At 42.2% G+C, this 20,809-nt stretch overlaps 1 protein-coding gene across 1 annotated transcript in view; it reads left to right on the top strand.

Annotated features, from left to right (window-relative positions):
• Positions 1-20,809, top strand: part of pawr (PRKC, apoptosis, WT1, regulator) — a 114,249-nt gene that overhangs the window by 49,184 nt on the left and 44,256 nt on the right. The window contains exon 3 of the mRNA XM_079263363.1: positions 13,855-13,980. Coding sequence (XP_079119489.1) covers positions 13,855-13,980 — 126 coding nt within the window. The remainder of the gene's footprint in view (positions 1-13,854; positions 13,981-20,809) is intronic.

The following is a 20,809-nucleotide window of genomic DNA, read 5'->3' as shown; positions in this document are numbered from 1 at the left end:
ACTTTTCATCATAAAAGTACAAAGTTCTGCCTCAGATTACAATCAGTTTTGCCTCCAGCAGTTTGTGAATATTCAGATTTTTAAGCACATCTTTCACATCCAACCCAGGAATCTCCTTCCACCTGCTTCCTATGAAGGTCTGCTGTTTATTTTCTGTTTGGGGCAGGGCGGACTTCCCCGTAGCAACGTTTTGTCCTGCACTGTGGTGGTTTGTGGGTGATTGCAGGAGCCACTGCTGAGCTGTTTGCAGCTGTGAAATGAGCATTCTCTCGTGCCTTTCTGCCTCTGACATGCTGCTGTTAGTGCAGGATTCACATGTTAAATGTCCTGGAAACCGAGGCTGAAGCTTTTCCTCAGTTTTGTGTTGTTAACATAAAGAGCTGCAAACTGGTAGCAGCGAGATGGACCTGTGAGAGTCCAGTAAGTGTGTACTGGAAACCATTACTTTTCCACAAATATGTTTATTGAATTTTGTATTTAGAGAGAAGAAGAAAAAAAATATATAAAAATAACGGTAATAATAATAAAACAAAAACCCACACAACAACAAAAGACAATATCAAATAAAACAAAACATAAGATGAAACCCACCCACCCACCCATCCCAGAACTCAGTATTCACTCAGTTTGCAAAAACTTTTTGTCTTTCACAAGGCGTAAAAAGGGAAGCCAAGTGTCTTCGAAGTCCTCCTGTTTGTTTTTGGCCACATAAGTCAGTTTCTCCAAAGCCAAGTTACTGGACATCAGATTGATCCACTGGTTCACTCCAGGTCTCTCAGTGTCCTTCCATTTTAAAGCAATGACTAATTTTGCTTGTAACAAGCAAAAATTTACAAGTTTTCTTTTGTTTGCAGTACATTTAAAACCAGTGGGGAAAATATGCAAAATACACAATTTACTATCAATAGGCATTCTACATTTAATAAGGTCTGAAATTATTGTTATGATTTCCTTCCAAAAAATATTAATTTTTTCACACTGCCACATACTATGATATAGTGTTCCTTTTTCTTTACCACATTTGACACAGTCATCAGGAATATTGGGGTTAAAATGATGAAGTTTTACTGGTGTAATGTAAGTTCTGAATGACCATTTATACTGCAATAATCGGAATCTTGTATTAATGGTCTGCTTTTGTGCAAGTAAACAAGAATTATTCCAATCCTCAACTGAAATGTCTGTTTCCATATCAGCTCTCCAGGCTTGTAAATATGAAAGAGAACTTTCTTTTGAGGCTGCAAGAAGAATATTGTAAAATTTAGAAAGCAGACCTCTGTTTTTATAATGGTTAACTGCAATGTTCTCTATGGAGGTCAAAGGGGGTTCTGCAGTTGACTTCAATAGATTGGTAATGAAACTTCTGACCTGGAGGTATTTAAAGAAATGTTTCTTGGGTAGATTGTAGTTGTTTGACAACTGCTCAAAAGACATTAGCACACCATCACTGTACAAGTCCCCGACCCTATGCAGACCTTTATTCATCCACATTTTAAAGCCCATGTCAGCACGTGCAGGTTTAAATGCGTTATTGCCCCATATAGGTGAGAGAGCAGAGAGCCTAGACTCCTCATTCAAAGCCACATGGGCCTGGTGCCAGATGGAGATGGTGTTTCTGACAAATGGATTTTTTGTGTTTTTAAGCAATTGTTTGATTTCAGCTGAGTAAATATATGATTTTAAACACAGTTCCAATGTGTAATTTTCAATATGGATCCAAGATGGAATATCAGTAGGAGAAAAATAGGAAGTAGCAGCACATAGTTGAGCCGCCCAGTAGTATAGCTTCATGTTAGGTAGTCTAAGCCCTCCTCGGTCGTAAGGTAAATACAGAAGTGAAAGGCGGAGCCTGGGGCGTTTGTTATTCCATATAAATGTGGCAAAGCTTTTATTTAAAGATGAAAAAAAGGATGCTGGGATATGCAAAGGTATGGACTGAAAAAGATAGAGGAACTTTGGGAGTATTGACATTTTAATTATATTAATGCGACCTATCATGGAGATTGGCATCCCTCCCCATCTTTCCAGTGAGTCCGTGACTTTACTTACTAATGGGTCATAATTGAGGGGAACAATTTTCTTTATGTCAGGATTAACCTGGATTCCTAAGTAGGTGAAACCTTCATACGTGCAGGTAAACTGTGTTTGGATGGGAGGGTTATTTTTGCTTAGAAATAACAAGGAGCTTTTCTTCTGGTTGACTTTATAGCCAGAGAAGAGTCCAAAACTTTGCAGAATATTATCCACTGCATTAACAGATTTCTCTAAATTGGTCAGAAATAAAACAATATCATCTGCAAAAAGTGACAATCGATGTTCTGTTTCTCCAATTTTAATTCCAGTCACTTCAGGGGAGTTACGTATAGCCATAGCGAGTGGTTCTATGGCAAAAAGGAAAAGCAGGGGACTTAGGGGGCAGCCCTGACGGGTGGATCTACAGAGTTTTATGGGTGTTGATGTCTGACTATTTGTTACGATTTTTGCAGTCGGCTCTGTGTATAATAATTGAATCCATTTCAAGTAATTTTCCCCCAAGCCAAATCTCTTGAGAGTTTCAAAAAGGTATCTCCACTCTATTCTGTCGAACGCCTTTTCGGCGTCTAATGACAGAAAGGCGTGGTCAACGGCAGATTGCTTTTCGTATAATATATTCAAAAGTCGTCTAATATTATGAAAACCTTGGCGTCCAAGAATAAATCCGTTTTGATCATTGGAGATTATTTTTGGTAAATGTGATTCAATCCTTCTAGCCAAGGCCTTACACAATATTTTGGTGTCACAGGACATGAGTGATATGGGGCGATATGAACCCATTTCTGTTGGATTTTTGCCTGGTTTTAGAAGAACAGAAATGGCTGCCATTTGCAAAGATGGTGGTAGGATGCCTCTCTCATAGGACTCATTAAACATTTCAAGCAGGTGGGGTAATAATTTATCTGAGAATTTTTTATAAATTTCTATTGGTAAGCCGTCAGGGCCGGGGGCTTTGCCACTGTTCATATGGGAAAGTGCCTCTTTAAGTTCCTCAATACTTAGTTTTTTATCAAGTTTATTTTTGGTCTCCTCAGATAGGGCTGGGAATTGGAGTTGATCCAGGAACTGCGTCTGTGCATTATCGCTTTCGGGATATTGGGATTTGTATAAGTTTTCATAGTATTTTGCAAAAGCATTGTTAATTTCTATTGGGTCTACAACATTCTCTCCACTGTCAAGTGTAACTGAATTTATGGCTCTATTTGTTTGTATTGTTTTGAGTCTCCAGGCCAGGAGTTTTCCTGCCTTCTCACCCTGATCATAGTATGATTGTTTCAGCCATAACAAATTAGTAGCAATTTTGTAGGTGCTGAGTTCATTATATTCTGCCTTTAATAAGAGGAGTTTTTTATATTTTTCTGTATCATCACTGTGATATAACTGGTCCTGTAAACATTTTATTTGTTTGTCAATGTCCTTTAATTTATTTAAGTGCAATTTAGATTTGCTTCTGGTATAACTTATTATTTCTCCTCTTAAATAGGCCTTAAAAGCCTCCCAATTTATTGATGCGCTGGTTTGGTTTGTATTGAAAGAAAAATAATCTGTTATTTTCCCTTCAGTAAATTCTGCAAATTCAATAGATTTTAACCATTTTGCTTGGAATCTAAATGAGGGTGGGTTTGAGAAACAATTTGGAAGTTTAATGGATAAATTAATCGGGGCATGGTCAGAAAGAAGTATAGATTCATAAGAACAGTCCTGAACCATAGATGTTAAGCTGGAGGAGACCAAAAAGAAATCTATGCGCGAGTATGTTTTGTAGGTGCTGGAAAAGCATGAAAACTCTGCCTTATCAGGGTGGAGTTGTCTCCAAATCTCCACCAAGTTAAGGTCTTTCATAAATTTCCCAATAGTTTTTCTAGTTTGCTGGTGGGAGGTATCAGAGCTATTTGATCTATCAACTGCAGGATTAATCACACAGTTAAAATCACCCCCAATTATGTACTGCCCATTGTAAGAAGCCATAGTTAAGAAAAAATGTTGGTAAAAAAAACAGGGTCATCCCCATTAGGGGCATACAGACAGACCAAATTAACTAAAGTAGAAATTATAGTGCCATTAAGTATAATAAATCTCCCAGATGGATCCAGGTATTTCTCTCTTAAAATAAAAGGGAGTAATTTGTGAATTAGTATCATGACCCCTCTAGAATGCGAAGTATAATTAGAGAAGACGACTTGTCCAGGCCATCTCGACCTTATACGATTCAGATCTTTGTCAAGTAAGTGTGTTTCTTGTAAGAAGCACACTGTGGTTTTCATCTTTTTTAATTCTGCCCAATACTTGTTTGATTTTAACAATTTTATTCAGGCCTCGCACATTCCAGGAGGATACTTTTATAATAGAGTTACCAGACATACCCTAACTTTTCTAACATATCATTATCACATTCAAATTTTGTAGAAACATCAAGAAGAAAATACCTTGAGTGAAGCTCCCAAAATAAAAAACCGCACATTTCCCCAAACGAAATGTGCCCATGAACCTATTCAATCTAAGAACTTGGGTTAAATAAAACGTTTCATCCACACTGTGGGTAACGTAAAACTGAGTGCACATAATACTCGCGTGCTCGCTCTTAACAGTATCTTAACCAAAACTAAAAAGTATATATATTGAAAATATCTCCAATGCTTTAACGAATGAAACCAAATATTTAAAGTTTTATAACATTAGTCAGTCACTTACTAATTTGTCCATCAGAACATCATGGCTTTTGCTCCCCAGTGAAGATCAGTGGATCTTGTGGATCTTGAGTAGTCCGTATTTCAGTCCTCCTCGTTTCCAGGATCTGGATGAGATCCCATTTTCTTAACGTAGTCGTCAGCCTCTTCATAAGACTTAAACACAATGCGCCTGCCGTTGTGGGTGATGACCAGCAGGGCCGGGTAAAGCATACCATAGCGGATGTTAAGAGTGCGAAGCTTGGCTTTCATTCCATCGTAGCGTCGCTGCATACGGCGGGTTTCAGGCGACAGGTCGGGAAAAATACTGAGCCGGTGACTATCGTAGAAAATCTCCTTCATTTTCCTGGCCGCGCTCATGGCCGCCTCTCGGTCCCGGTAGTTCAGGAACTTTATAATCACTACCCTTGGCGTTGTAACTCCAGGGTTAAGTGGCCCAATCCTATGCGCTCTTTCGATGACTGGCGGCGAGGTAAAACAGTTACCGAGCGCCCCTGGGAGCCACTTCTCCAGAAATCCACACATATCTCTTCCTTCGGTTTTCTCCGGTAGCCCCACCAGACGGAGGTTCGAGCGTCTGCTCCGGTCCTCGTAGTTAGTGATTTTATCACATAGGGACATCACTGTCTGCTCAAGTTGTTTAACTTTTCCTCGGAGAGAAGTGACATCATCCTCTGCTTGTGATAATCGCTCCTCCGCCTCATTAAGTCTTCGCGAATGTGTCTGTATATCCCCCTTGACACTTCTGATAGCTTCCAGTGTGTCCGCGGAATGCTTTTCCATGTCAGCTCGTAACGAGCAAATGGCTTGGAGGATTTCACTATTTGTTGTTGTCCCTTGAGTTTCAGCTCCATCAGAATGAAGTTGCGGTGGCTGTGCTGCGACGCTAGCATTAGCCGAGGCTGCATTCGCTTCCTTGTCTGGTTGAGTTCTCGCCGTTTGTTGACTAGATTTTGAGCTTCTAGGTTTCATGATGTGCACGAGAAGATATGCACTGAAAATATGTTGCAATATGAAAGTTGGTCAAAAGTTTAGGATAAAGTTTAAAGGATTTTGCTGCGAGCTCTCACACGTGCGACCTCTTAGCAAGACGCCATAACCCCGTTTCCACTGGAAACCATTACTGGTTCCAGTTCACCACAGCCTGATTGGATATCAATTGTATTTAATTTTGATTCCCAGATGTTTATATAACAATGCCAGTTTTTCTGAAATATTTTAGATATATTTGATAATTGTTTTTGTAAAACATGAGTCCATTTCCATCAAATCAAACTTTATTCATAAAGGACTTTTAATGCAGCAGCAACAGAAACAACAGTTTCTGCATTTCAAAATAAAGCAAGGAAATAACATGGTAATGTAGAAACACACACCTCATAATGACCTCCTTCACAAACATCACACGCACGAAGAAAAAACACATTTACCCACAATGTCTTATTCTATTCTATTCTATTCTATTCTATTCTATTCTATTCTATTCTATTCTATTCTATTCTGCAGTCATTTCACAGATGCTTTTATCCAAAGCGACTTATGTGAGAGTGAGAACAACACAAGCATGAAATCAACCAGTAGAGGACGTCATAGGAGCTGGTGCTGGGGGTTTTACTGAGACATGACATGTAATCATAGACTGTATATAAGATGGGCGGAGCCTCCGTGACGTCACCCGTAGGTTTCTTTTCTTTTTTTTCTTCTTTTTTTTTCTTTTTTTTTTTTTTTGACTGACTAGTGAGAATAGATGGTCAGTAGATGGGTTGATAGATCACAATGCATTGCAGGCAGGAGCTCAGTGACACGAACGTCAAAGCAGGTAAAAGAATAACTATTAATTATTTTTACATCCTTATTTATTCAATGTGTGAATATCATAGACTGTATATAAAGAAATGGGCGGAGCCTATGTGACATAACCCATAGGTTTCTGAAGATCTGAACTGAAGCTTGGTGGGCGGTTCCTACCATCACCATCTTGGCAGGGGCATGCGTGTCGTCTCGCCCGGAAAATACAATTATGGGCAAAGAGGTGGAGCTGAGAGGGGAGCTGTGTGCGTCATTGTGGATGGTTGACGTCTAATAAACTCTGACCTGCCGGTAGCTAAGAGCTAACCCGGAGCTAACAGGAGCTAACCAGGTAACAGAGGTAAGCGGGCTAAAGCTAAGTTACACAAAAACCGCGGTTGTTCTGCACTCTGTCGTCCTGAAGCAGGATATCAGGTACCTGTCAATCAAAACAATACGTTCCTAATTATATGTTAAATTTCAAGATGAAATTACTTCTAAACGGAAGAGTCAACATGTTTATATCTGCTGTAAACATGTTTATTTCTGCTGTAAACATGTTTATTTCTGCTGTAAACATGTTTATTTCTGTTGTGAAGTTGGTCTTTTTAGTCTTTTTAGTCTGTGGGGATTTGCTCTGTTTTGCAGCCCCTAGTGGATGAAGGGGGAACTGCAGTTTTATGCACTTCTGTGTAGGCTCCACTTTTATCTGCTGGAGGTTGCTGGTTGGAAGTAATGCAAATATTCACCAGGCTTTTGTGACCCACATGTTGCAAATCAAGACCATCCAAACTCCAACTCAGCTGTTTAATACCCCACTATTATAAACATCCAGAAAAAATCAGTGGTTAAAGAAGATGTTCCGTCTCAAAATGGGTTCAAGTCTCCACCAAAAGCTACCATGACGTCTGTTTTAACCGCTGCTGCAGCTTTTTGCCAACATTAAACCCAAATCCCCTATTCAAGAAAACCTTCAGATGTTGCACAAATAAAACAGGAAAAGACCTCATTTGTTTTTGATTGCTAATTTTTACTTTAAATATTAGTAAAATAAAGATTTAATGTTAACAAATGATCCATGATTGCTGTTTTGTCCCTCTGCCACTCGGTCCTCAGATTTATCACCATTCCCACAAAGGCCTGCATCCAGTAGACTCGTACAGAGGACTTAATGACCTGTTGGAATTAATCACCCATCACTTGCCACGGCACGGTGACTTCATTAAGATGATCCATTAGAGAGAAGAGAAACTCGCTGGCTGATGCCCACTCTGTTTTAATCAAGCCTGCCAGTCATCTCAGATGACCCGAGCAGCGCCGTGCACAGGTATGGCAGAGATCAGAGTGAGGACATCCACCCAGGAGCTGCCGGCTGATTAATGTGACACGAACAACTGCCAAGGTCGGCAGCGGAGCCACGCCAACGCCGAGGAAGAGTGAAGCTGTTTCTGACAGATTAAAAAAGGTGTGAGTGGATCATGGCTGCTTTAAAGCAAAATAGATTTTAATCCTTTAAAATGCAGCATCATTTGGCACCTGTTGGAGACTCGAACAAAACCAGCATAAATCCGGCGCTTTGTTGTTTCATTCGGGTCATCGAAGCCCCCGCAGGAGGTGTGATGATTGGTTTTGTGGGACGGAGATGAGTCTGGCCTCGAAGCCTCAGGCTGCTTTCTCTAAAATGTTCCGTCTATCACCTACAGTCCTTCGGATTCCTAGCTGTGAGATGGAACTGCAGGATTTTAATCAGCAGTAAACTAGGCCTTAAAATGAGTTCCCTAACGCAACAGGGGTCTCTGGCTGCGATGCTGACCCACAGCATCGCAGCCTCTTCCAGCTTCCTCTGGATGGGCCGACCCAGAAGCCCGAGGGCAGGCCAGCCGGGCTCAGCAGAGCAGGGAAGAACCTCCATCTGCGTCGATGGGAACCAGATCTGTGTGTTTACCAAGCATCAACCTCTGGTGGGTAAAAAGTAAGCCAATGCAGAAGTGCATAAAACTGCAGTTCCCCCTTCATCCACTAGGGGCTGCAAAACCGAGCAAATCCCCATAGACTCCCATGTTAAAAAGACCAACTTCACAGCAGAAATAAACATGTTTACAGCAAGAATAAACATGTTTACAGCAGAAATAAACATGTTTACAGCAGGAATAAACATGTTTACAGCAAGAATAAACATGTTTACAGCCTGGTTCAAAAATCCATTTTAGGTTTAATAGGTCAGGTTTACCTTCATGACAACTGTGAGGGGAGTGAAGTTTTTTCTAACTCGCCAGTTTAAAAGTTATTTAAACTCGGAAGTTCGGCATAATTAGGGGCGTGTCCTTTTGATTGACAGGTACCCGATCTCCCGCTTCAAGTCAGAAGAACGTAGAACAACTGCGGTTTTTAGCTGGTTAACAACGTGACTTAGCTTTAGCCCGCTTACCTCCGTTAGCTGGTTAGCTCCTGTTATCTCCGGGTTAGCTCGGTTAGCTCTTAGCTACAGAAAGCTCGGAGTTCACTCGATGTCAATCATCCACCATGACGCTCACAGCCCCCCTCTCAGCTCCACCTCTTTGCCCATATTTGTATTTTCCAGGCGAGACGACACGCATGCCTCTGCCAAGATGGTGATGGTAGGAACCGCCCACCGAGCTTCAGTTCAGCTCTTCAGAAACCTACGGGTGACGTCACAGAGGCTCCGCCCATCTTTTATATACAGTCTATGGTGTTTCCAGGTTTCCAGACTCGTTCACTACCCGTTCGACATGAAGCTGCAGGAGCTTCAGTTGCACTTGGACAAAGTCTTGGTGATCTTGTGCACGTTTGCAAGAGACTGTTTGCATCGTCTCCTGCTGCTCTGGATAAATGGGAGGTAGGAGTCCAAAACCGCAGACCTCCTCAGAGCTCAACAGCTCCTGCTATGCTCTGCACTCAGTAAGATGGCTCACAGCAGAGCTGTTCAGATAGGTCGGGCTTCAGACGGTGCAGACGGATTCTTCAGGGTACTATCGGCCTGAATATTGGAAACAAGTCCCACCCTCACCAAACATGTAACTACTGTACATGAAATGCATGTTTGATTCAACACAAAGGCCCATCTGTGCTCGACGTAGAAGACAGTTATGCAGATATTTGTCGAAATTACAATTTTTGCTTTTATTTGGGATGAACTGTACTGGAAACCAGCTCGAGCTAACAGCGGCTGAATGAGTGGACCTGAGTAAACGTAAAGAGATGCACTCAGAGTTTTACACCACCATGCAGCGTTACTTCTCCAGGCTCCAAGCAAACCGTCTGCAGACTCGATGCATTCTTTGCAGTCAAAGATGGAGCTTCAGCATAGATGAGTTATCATTTTCCTCCCCTAAGAGCGACTTTCCAACCACAACAGACTTTCCAGCAGACCGTGAAGCTCTGCTCCAGATGTAGAGCCTTTCATTTTTCATGTGTGGAGTGACAGGCGTGGGTATTGGAGCTGCAGCGGTGTTTTGCTAACGTAAACTCTCTTGTGAGGCCCTGACACTTGGACCCACTGTAAACAGGAAGTGACTTTTTAATCTCTTCTACTTGCTAGTGGTCGTCGTCGCAGGATTAAATGTTTTTAAGTCGTGGTGGGAGTCGGCTTTTGGATACATTTTACTTACAAATCTTCATGATGTTATATAACAGCCCAGGATCAATAATTACATCATTTGACATGCAGGAATTTGTCTGGGGGCTCTGGTATTGTATAACAAGTACTTCCATGGTGCAGTAATTAGTCACAGCTGGGCAGCATGATGTGCTGTTAGAGCAGGAAGCTAAAATGACCTTTTTTGGGGAATAAAAAGCAACATGTCTGCACTTAACATGATTTAACTTTCACCCTGCTGCAAAATCATCATGCAGGACATTAGATATAAAGCAGATGGCGTACTTTAGTTGAATAAAACAATCAAAACATATAAATAATACTCTGATTTGCCTTACCAACGTTATGCAAAGACTTTGATTCTGCTTGAAACAAATGGATGCTTTTGTTTATTTGGAGCACATGCGCAGCTGAAGTGAGAGTGAAAGCATGGCACATCCATCCTTCACTGCTTGCAAGAAAGCAGCCAGAAAATCTGCATGTTTCTGATGAAGTCGGGAGCAGAAACATTCCTTATTTGGAAGCAAACGGACCCCTTTCCCTTTATTTGGAGCAGATAAAAATGCAAAGCAATTTGGAATCCGAGAGAACAAAACGGGCTCCACTTTAATCCAAAACAAACTCTTAGATCCCCGTTTCCACATTTCAGGGAAGTGTTTGCATAGCAGAGCGGTTAGTCACTGCCCTGTTCACCCAGTGTTGACACAGTCAGACTTCTGGTTAAGGTATTTGTTTTTGGTTCCCCCAGAACCTCTGGTTTCCCACATCTCGTGATGTTTAAGTGACAGGAAGTTTGAAAGATTTTAAAGTGAAGAAGTAGCTGCGAAGTGCAGTCCGGTGCAAGAAGAGGAGATTCTGAGGCCGGCCTCGTAAATGAGCCAGTGTTTATTGCATGTGGGAGTCAGAAAGAGAAGGAGCTGGCATTTTCCCCAAGGACAACTGATAAACCGTTTGGCAGGAAAAGCCTTGCAAATGACTGCATTCCTTGTTACGGCGTGAGGCTATTTTTACCCAGCAGGCTCGGCAGGGCTTTGTTCACCCTGAAGCAGGGATGGCCGCTTTGCATTGTGCCCCGCTGGGAGTTTGACCCCTCATCCACATGTTTATGAAGTGTGTCTTCAGCGCTGCTCGCAGACGAACCCTCTGACTTCCACGCTGAGGTTACGCTGAGGCCGTACGTGCACTTTAACATGCAGATCATGTGGCATGAAGGATTTCTGACCAACATCTCTGGCTGAATACGTAAAGCTAACTCCCGTCTGCACACTGCGGGATGTTTGCTCTGTGTGTTTACACACGGCGTTTATTGAAACATTCCTCTGGTGAAAATCCCCTCCGACTGTCCCCAGGAGGTGAAAGCCTGTTTTCCTGCTGCCATACCAGAGTCCATCTGGTGTTGCTGGAGTATCCGAGCTGCAGCTCCTCAGGGAGTCCTGAACGTCAGCGACCATGTCTCAGATCAGGGTTTTTGACCACTGTGTGCCCTGAGAAATGACCAATTTCACCTAATTGGTCTAAAAAGCCTCTCTGTGTTCATCCAAACAGGTCCCAGTGAAGGATAATAAAATTCCTTCTTGTGTTTATCTGGTTTCTATTCAAGAGGATTTGATGAGATGGACTTCATATTAATTATATGGACTTTTTAAAAAAAAAAAAAAAAAAAAACATTTTGTTTTGAGGTGTGCCTTGTGATTTTTCAGTAAAAAAAAAAAAGGGCGCCTGCATTGCTTCTTATCTTGGACAATTCAAGATTCCCAATCAAGCAGCAGCGTAAATTGTGGTTGGCTTGCATGGCTGCAGCTACAAAGTGAATAGTCCAGAGGTGGCTGCCTCCCCATGACCTCTCAGTAAAACATCTGTTGTACACCCGGTTGGATATTTTGCACCTGGAATTATCTTCAGCTAGAATTAACCATGCTAGTTCGCCTACTGTTCACACCTGGTTAAAAGGAATAGATGAGGCTTCTTAATGCTGTCTGACTAGTATACTATTTAATCCTCCCATGTTGGCTCTTCTCCATGACACTAAAAATGTAGATCTGTAATGTGTTGGTTGGGTGGAGGGGGGGGGGGGGGGGGGGGGGTTCGGTTCTATAGAAAACTGGGTGTCATTTGTTGTACTGAACTGCCTCTGTTCCACTGTTGAAAATGTTAATAAAAATGACTTTACAAGAAAAAATGGTGCCTTGGCTCAAAAAAGCTTGAAAAACCCTCGCGTTGAGCCTACAGTCTAAATCGTTGCTGGTATCTTGTCATCTTTTTCAGGGTGGAGGGAGAGCTTATCTTTGTGGTGTTTACCTGCTTCTTTAGCAAAACTGCAGCAGTTTGGAGTCGTAGTCGGTCCTGAACCGGTTCAGACCCGTCGTCTCCGTAAACGTTTAGCGTGTGGGGAAATGATCAGGCCAGACGAGACGTTGAGCTGTTCGTCTCCTCAGACCTGAAGCGGAGCGGCGGTGTGAAGAGCCGACTTGATGCTAGCCTCAGATCTAAAACAAGGTCATGAAAACGTTCTTCACGTTAAAATCTGGGATTTAAAGTTATTATTTAAACAAGTCATTGTGATTTAAGTCAAGTTGTAGCTCCAGACTTATGAATCATGTCTTGCTTGGCTTTTAAAGGTGCATTACGTAACTCTGTGTGTTCCTGACTCGTTTGCAGACAGTGACGGTTAATATGAACGTTTCTGTAGCGTCCCGGGGATGAGAACCGGAACCATACTACTCTTTATTCCAGAAAGCAACAGAGTTGCTGCAGAGTTTAGCTTCCCACACCGCGTCACAAGCTAGCAAGCCAAAATACACACTCTGGCTGTTTCAGGAACGTCTGTGGCTGATTCAGCAAAGAAATGTAAGAAGACTTTATCGTAGGAAGAGAGGAGAAGAAAGAGAGAGAACAAGGGATAAGACGAGTCAATAAGACTAGAGGGATCCCAGTGCAGGTAGGATGAAGACGGAGGCTGGATCAGCCATTGGTGCAAAAGTTCTGTCCTTCATCTTTAAATAAGTCTTTTATATATTTACCAGAATTACTAAGATGTAATCAGCTGTTGCTGCTGCTGGGATGATGTTTATTTCCTGCCTCATACTGAAACCTCGCTATGATTGCTCAACAGGTTGAACAATCCTGTTCCTTTAAGTAAAGGTTTACACCACATTCTGGGCTTTTGTTATTCCAGTTATAGAGAATCATGTCTGCTTTTAATGTGAAAGGTCACCAGCATTCATTTTGACCTTTAGTCTTGTCCTGTGCATACAGAGACTCCTCCCAAATCTCTGAATCTTTTTATATCTTTTGACTATTTTAGAGATTAAATTCAAAGTCAAAATCAGTTCATATTTTGTCTAAAATGATAAAAATGTCTGTTTCAACATCTGAAATATGTTTATTGAAAGAGATTTATTGTAAGTTCATATTTTTCCATCTTCCCAGACGATGGAAATTTAATCACAAAATTAATTCTAATGATTAAATTAAATTTAGAAAGATTTAATGATATCAATGTGGGTCTAATTATGCACACATCAGCTGATGCAGCGCTCTGACGGCAGGAAATCTGTTACAGGTCACTGATCCAATTCGTGTTTGTTCCAGAAAGAATCCACAGGAATCGCCGTTTGATGACGTGTCAGTGGTGGAGACAAAGATCAGAGTTACCGCTTACCAGCTGCCAGTCCCACCGATCAGTTTCCACCTCACTGACCAAATTATTCTCTTTTTACCTGCCGTCAGAGCCTGGATGAGCTGGACGATGACGATGTCAGGGATAAAGACAGAAGGGAGGAAGAGGAGCTGGTCCAGGCCAATACGTTCCAGAATGAGGCCATGGCAGCCGACCCAGCCACTGGGAACCTAATGGTAAGCTGTGAAAACACTGAGGAAGATGGAGTTTTCCAGCATGTTTGTGCCTGTCAGGCAGACAGTTGCATGAGTTCGGCCAAACAGAGGCACTGTTGCACCGGGAGACGCCAGGAGGGCGCAGCAAGGAGACCGGTTTCTGGGAAAAACTGCAGTCAGTCACAAAAAAGTGTCTCAGTGTTTCATCATCACTCACAAATCGAGCCTGGAAAGGAAAAGGAAGACGTGAAATCTGCCTGCTCTGCTGCATCACGGTGGTGCAGACACCAAAGATTTCATTCCCTGTGTTCAGAAAACATTCAGTATTATAAAATATTTACTGTCTAAGCAGCACGTTGACAGAGAAGGTCAGGAGGGATATTTACTGCTGCTCATTGTTCTGCAACAGGAACACAATGTTTAACCTGCTCAACAGTGAATCTCCAGCATTTCTAACAGGACACACTCATGCACCTCCTGGGGAAAAAGCCCTTCGATGGGAGCACGCGTCTCTTCAGTGGCTCCTCTATACAGGCGTGGCTTTTCTGTCGTTGGAGGTTCGAGACAAATACAAACATTTCCTGTAAATCTCAGTTTAAATATTCATAGAATGAAATGCAGTATTTCTGAAAGAAGGATGAAATTTTCAGGATTTATTAGTTAAAAGGAAACAGGTTAAATGTTGAACGAATGTTAAATGTTAAACATTTAAATGAATGTTAAACCTATGAAGCGTCTTCTTCCAGACTCCGAGGGATTAAAGTCTGATGTGCGTTTCAGCCATCAGGTGTTTCTCTGCTGGAAGAGACAAAAACAGGATTACAGTCTCAGATCTTCTATAACCCGGGGGAGGACCTGATGTTTCAAGAGAAAAATAAAGATTAAGACCTGAACTTGTGTAAATATTCTGTTCATCTAAAACATGAAATGACCAGTCAACGGGTGATGTTTAGTTTACTGGCATCCTGCTGGGCGATATGGCCTAAAAATAAAATCCTTCATTTTTTAAAAATCGAATCTGATTTCCGTAAATAATCGACCCCACACGTGTAAAAAATAATAAACTACAAACGTAAAAATAATACTTTTTGAAAGAATGCTTTTATTGTAGTCAGCCTCAGAGTTTACCTGAATTTAAAGTTTAACTAAACAAGCTTGTAGAAAGAGATGGCTGCCACTGTAAAGAATAAAACAAACGCGTTTACATTTCCAGCTTTTCCACTGTGAGCTCGTTTTTAGGTTTTCAGAACGTTTAAGAATACGCCTCACTTTCCTTGTGTTACTTTATTCTAACATGAAAAAACTAATATTAATAAATAAAAGTGCCTCCTCTTGGAAGAAAAATAGTTTTTCCTTTTAGAGTATTTTGACAATAAATAACCAAAACAATTTCATAATAATAAAAATAGTTAATAAAGTTTAGCAGTTTTGGGAACAAGCTCTTGGGAAACCAGAGGTGGGGTGGGGGGGTGCGCTGATGTCACAATGATCTACGGAAGCCCAAAAGGTGCTGGCAGCCAAAAAAAACATCTGTTTTCATTAAAATAAATCCTCATAAACAGCAAATTCGGTTTAATGGATTAAAGCGATTAATCACCCAGCACTGCTTGCTATGTCACCACAGAGTCACACTAGTGGCTGTCAAGGATATATGTCAGAGTGTACATCTTGTTTATAGACCAGCTTTGATGGAGCTCAACACGCTTGGGTTTTACTGAGTTTGGTCGACGGGAAATCAAATAGAGATTAAAAGCATCTCGTCCCAGCCCTACTTCTGGGTCCTATGACCTTGTTTTCCTTTCTGCTTTTGTTCTGGACACAAACTGGAAAAGAGAGAACGATCCTCATTGTATCTTTAATTTTGCTTTAGGAAACTAAAACTGGGGGGGGGGAAGTGTTTTTTCAAGGTTTTTTTATTTAAAAGGTCAACTTAAACTGCCTGAAAGTACACAGAGCTGCAGAACGGTTCTTTTTATACCCAATCCTGACACCCTCACAGTGTCACCATGTAACCTGCTTAATCCTCTTTTATCCACTTTTTTTAAATGTTTTTTTTTATGTTTCTTTTTGTAAGTCTTGCATCTAACTTTAAAATGTGTAAACAGGATAAATGTGGTCAGTAAAGACAGTGGATAACTAATCCTGACTAATTACAGAATCAGTCCTCAAACCCTGTGAAGGAAATTAGCTGGGAGACGTATGATGATCTCCAGCCATGACATCTGGGAAGGAAAAGTATTTTAACTGTGTGAGATGTTTGTGTTATGTTGAGACTTTTACTTTGAAATCCTCGTTAATCTAATTAAAAGCCATAATATCAGTATTTCTCATTGCTTTACCATAGCTTGATAAAATGAGGTTTTTCATCATGTTTGCATTCATTTAGAAGAAAAGTTGTCATGTTTTCTCTCCAGTCTAGATGGTACCAGAGGTCATTTTAATTCTAAAAAAGAGGGTTTTCCATAAAGTCTGCTGGACTTCAGGTTTACTGGTCACTGTCTGACTAAACTGGGTAAATTATATGATGTGAAACATCAGTGGTAATTACTGGCACAATCACTTTTACTGTGATTTGAAACGGGGGGGTCCGCCTGTGGTATAAATCTGCCTCGAGATCGTTTTGTTCAGTCTGACATCATACAAAAAGTCATAATTTTCTCAGTTTTAATTGGGATTTACTAAATCATGACATAAAGAATGTAAAAATCAGATTGAAAAAGAAAATAAGTTCATCCTTTCACTGCAGTTTAAAGTTTAGAGCAGGGGTCCCCAACCCCTGGGGCGCGAAGGTTCCAGTGACAAAAACCTGAATCATCACATGTAGTATGTAATCTGAATGCAACAATTACACTTTATTTTAGGCACATTCATGAACTATTCCACTATAAAATCAACTCACCAAGATGTAGAATGAGTGGGCCTGTTTGCCTGCAGGTAGACGTCCCATCTGGGGGTGATGGGAGACACTCGAACTGTATTCCTTATATCCAGTCTACTCCGAAGTCTTGGTTTTGTTTTAAGTACCGGTTTCTGTCCTTTATGCTCCCGTTTTTTTCTTTCAAAATATTCTAAGGGCTTTTCTTTCAATGCTGGGTGTTTTGTCTCCATATGGCGGCGAAGTTTTGACGGTTTCATGGCTTCATTAGCGAGTCTGTCCGAGTGGGTGTGGGGAATGTGAATCAACTCAGGTGGGAATCTTGGTATTTTCTTTTAAATGCAGCTTTCTTTTTGACCCTTCTGCTGTCGCATCGTTGTCTTGTTTACCTTTTCCACAGAAACTCTCTGGTGCACTCTGTTTCTGACTCATTTTGCAAGGGCTGGCTGGCATGCTGATGCAGGATAGATACGCGCCAAAGAGTCAAGCGCGGAAGTTAGGCAAAGGCAGAGGTGGTTGTCTTTTAAAATATGACACCTGGAAGCAAAAACATATATATATATATATATATATATATATATATATATATATAATTATTCATTCTCTGCAGCCCAGTACAAAATGATCCACGGACTGGTACCGGTCCGAGGCCCGGTGGTTGGGGACCGCTGGTTTAGACGACATGCATGCAGTAAATCAGTCCCAAGGTAACTGGTTGTTACTGGCCAGCAGGTGTGTGTTGCTGTGTGTAAATGGTTGTGATGGACAACGTGTATCGATCTAAATGATCAGCATAACATTAGCTATAAAAAAAATCCTCTAGATCTCTGGCGTCTCTGAGCACAATGGCTCGTATCATCATCATCATCATCATCATCAGTGACTCAGGATGCTAGTCTGTAACTCTGTGACGGTCATGTGACCCTCCAGCTGGTCTACGGAGGTTTTCCAGCGTTTCTATCCGTCCAGGAGGTTTACAATCCAGACACAACATGTAGTGTTTATTCAGAGACTCTAGATGGTAAATCCACCATTATTTATCACATCTTCATCACCATGACTACCATGTTGCTAAGAGACCTCTATTTTCACCTGGACATGATGATGAAGACACTTCTGTTGTTCTAGTGTTTCTGTTTTTGGTCCCATCAGCTGTTCAGATGAAAACGTTATTGTCATTGTTTGGCCACGTTGATGTGTCTGAAGGCAACAACGCTGCAGATCACTGCCAGGCATGGCGGTGGGAGTATAGTGGTTTGGGGATGCAGTCTGCCGTGGACGTTTCAGCATGACAATGACTAAAGCAAAGAAGTTTTTAGCTGAGAAAAATACAGGGATTTAGGAGAAATCATGCCAGAATCGGGACTTGGATTCAAGTTAGAATTCACTGTTTCATACATGGAGGGTCCAAGTACCACCTGGAAGATGTGGGGACAGCTTATAATGTCAGTATTTATTGTTACCATTTGTTTCACTGTAACTGTCTTGTAGTCCATCCCTCATCCGTCTCTCCTGCACACACGCAGAGTCAAAGCGCATGTTTTAGGCAGCGTGTGACAGAGCCTCTGTTCCTGCAGCAAACTTTTATTCCGGATTAAACAGACGCACTTTTAACAGACGCGTCGTCCACCAAGACATCAGCTCGTTCTTAGATATGTTTACAAGTCAGTCCTTCTTACTACGTGAATTCTTCTTTTTAAACTTTTAAAAGGCAGAAATTTGCAACCGGTTGAGAATAGTTTCTCCACACATTGAGCGCGTGCACAAACACGTCCGCTGCACCAAAGTATCATATTTTAAAACACTTGCCTCGTGCATTATGTGTACTAACAACACATGCTGCAGCTTCACAAATACACATTTATAGATTTACTTTGGTTGAGTTTCTAGGATTTGTTTTACAAATTATAATTTTAAAAAAATATAATCGTTAAGAGTACTCGATTACTCGTAGAAATAATCGACGGAGTACCCGATTCCAACAGTACTCCATAGTTGCAGCTCTAATTCTGGGTCATAATGATGATAATCATGATGGATTAAATTAATAAACGCTTCACGTTGTTCCCGTTAATCATTCACTCCTGATTGGCTACCTGCGTCGCCACGGCTACCTTTCTAACTGAGACGACAGAACCAGTTCTTAGTGTTTAATCAGTGTTCATGTGAAAAGGTTTTTTGGGATTCACATCAGTGAATTTCAGCCCAGTGAGGCGGTTTCAGTGTGGAGAGAAGCTCGCTGGCAGCAGCAGCCAGCTGCATCGTACCAGCGAGCTTCCCAGTAAGACACATGCTCTGAATTCAGGACAAAATGTCCAAATCATAACCAGACAGGAGTCCTGTGTTGTAACTTCTGCATAGGACCAGCGATGAAGACCTCCTACTGCTGATGAGGATGATGAGGAGGATGATTGCTTTAGTTCCAGAGGACGTGGAAACAGTCAGAGTTTTAGATGAATGAATTTATTTCCACAAGCAACATGAAAATATCTCACATCTGACCTGTGACACGCTGAAGTGGCTTTTCTCGGCCACTTCATCAGGTGACTGCAGGAGCAGACATCAGACGCTCTGGTTGGAGGTCAACTGACTGCCTGTCTGCTTCTGGCCTCCAACTTTCCTCCTCCTGCCTCCTCGTCCAGGCACCGCTCGCTCCACCAGAAGGATCTTCTCTGGTTGATCACAGAATGTGTCCGGAGGATGGTCTCACCTCCAGCAGCAGGTTTTAGGCTGCAGGAGTCATTTACAAGTTGGAATAAATAACAATAGGTCATCGTTTTCCCTCCTACGGATCTGCAGAGGAAGCTAGATATTAGCATAATGACCTGGAGGCCTTCCCGCCTGGAGGACTTGGAGCTCGTTGTAAACGATAAATGGTCAGAAATACCAGTGGAGACTAGACAAAGCTGCTCAGCCATTAGAAGCAGTGATTGGTTGTTCTAACCTGCTAAATCAGGAGGTCCAAAGTCTGTCCTCAAGGACCGCTGTCCGGCAGGTTTTCCATGTATCCCTGCTCCAACACACCTGAATCACAATGAATGCATCCTGCAGCCTATTCTGCACAATGACTGTTTGGTTTGAGGTGTGTTGGAGCAGGGAAACATGGAAAACCTGCAGGATTGTGGCCCTCGAGGCCCAAATCGGGACACCGCTGTGCTGAATGGATCATTAAGAACTGAAAATAAATAATTTTGTTTGTTTAAATGCAAATAAAAAACAGAGAAACAACTTTTTCTCTCCCTTCTGGACGGTTTTCTGGTCTCACATCTGATCAGAAACCAGAACTTGTGGGTGAATTAAAGTCTTTTGAGGCAGCGTTGCAGTTCGCTGCCGCTTGAAATGATCTCTGAAAAATCCTGTTTTTATTTCTCTGGAAAGAAAATCTCTCTGTCATGAGAACTGCTGTTGGGAGAAGGTCTTGGTGTCAGCCTGGCTTCTCTGCTGGGTGAAGCAGGGAGTGGCGTTCCACATGGTTTGGCTGGAACGCAGCAGCACGCTGCTGTTGTTTTGGGTCTGAACCGTCTGAGGCTGTTTACACGAAGCCACGTCTTGTGGATGAAATCCGTACACAAACAGGAAGAATGTGGCAGCACCTGCTGAGACGTGGCCTTGATTAACGAAAAATACCTGAAGCCAGGGATTCAGCTGATTGCATGGAGGATGTGTAAACACACAGCAAGCAGTTGAGTCGGACTGGCACGTCACGTCGGCCGCTTTAGACCCACGTCGGCCGCTTTAGACCCACGTCGGCCGCTTTAGACCCACGTCGGCCGCTTTAGACCCACGTCGGCCGCTTTAGACCCACGTCGGCCGCTTTAGACCCACGTCGGCCGCTTTAGACCCACGTCGGCCGCTTTAGACCCGCGTCGGCCGCTTTAGACCCGCGTCGGCCGCTTTAGACCCGCGTCGGCCGCTTTAGACCCGCGTCGGCCGCTTTAGACCCACGTCGGCTTTAGACGTCACGTCGGCCGCTTT

The sequence above is a fragment of the Telmatherina bonti genome (genome assembly GCF_933228915.1).
Source record: "Telmatherina bonti genome assembly, chromosome: 23".
NCBI lineage: Eukaryota > Metazoa > Chordata > Actinopteri > Atheriniformes > Telmatherinidae > Telmatherina > Telmatherina bonti.
The sequence above is the reverse complement of the archived record's forward strand: the minus strand, read 5'-3'. Positions and strand labels throughout refer to the sequence as shown.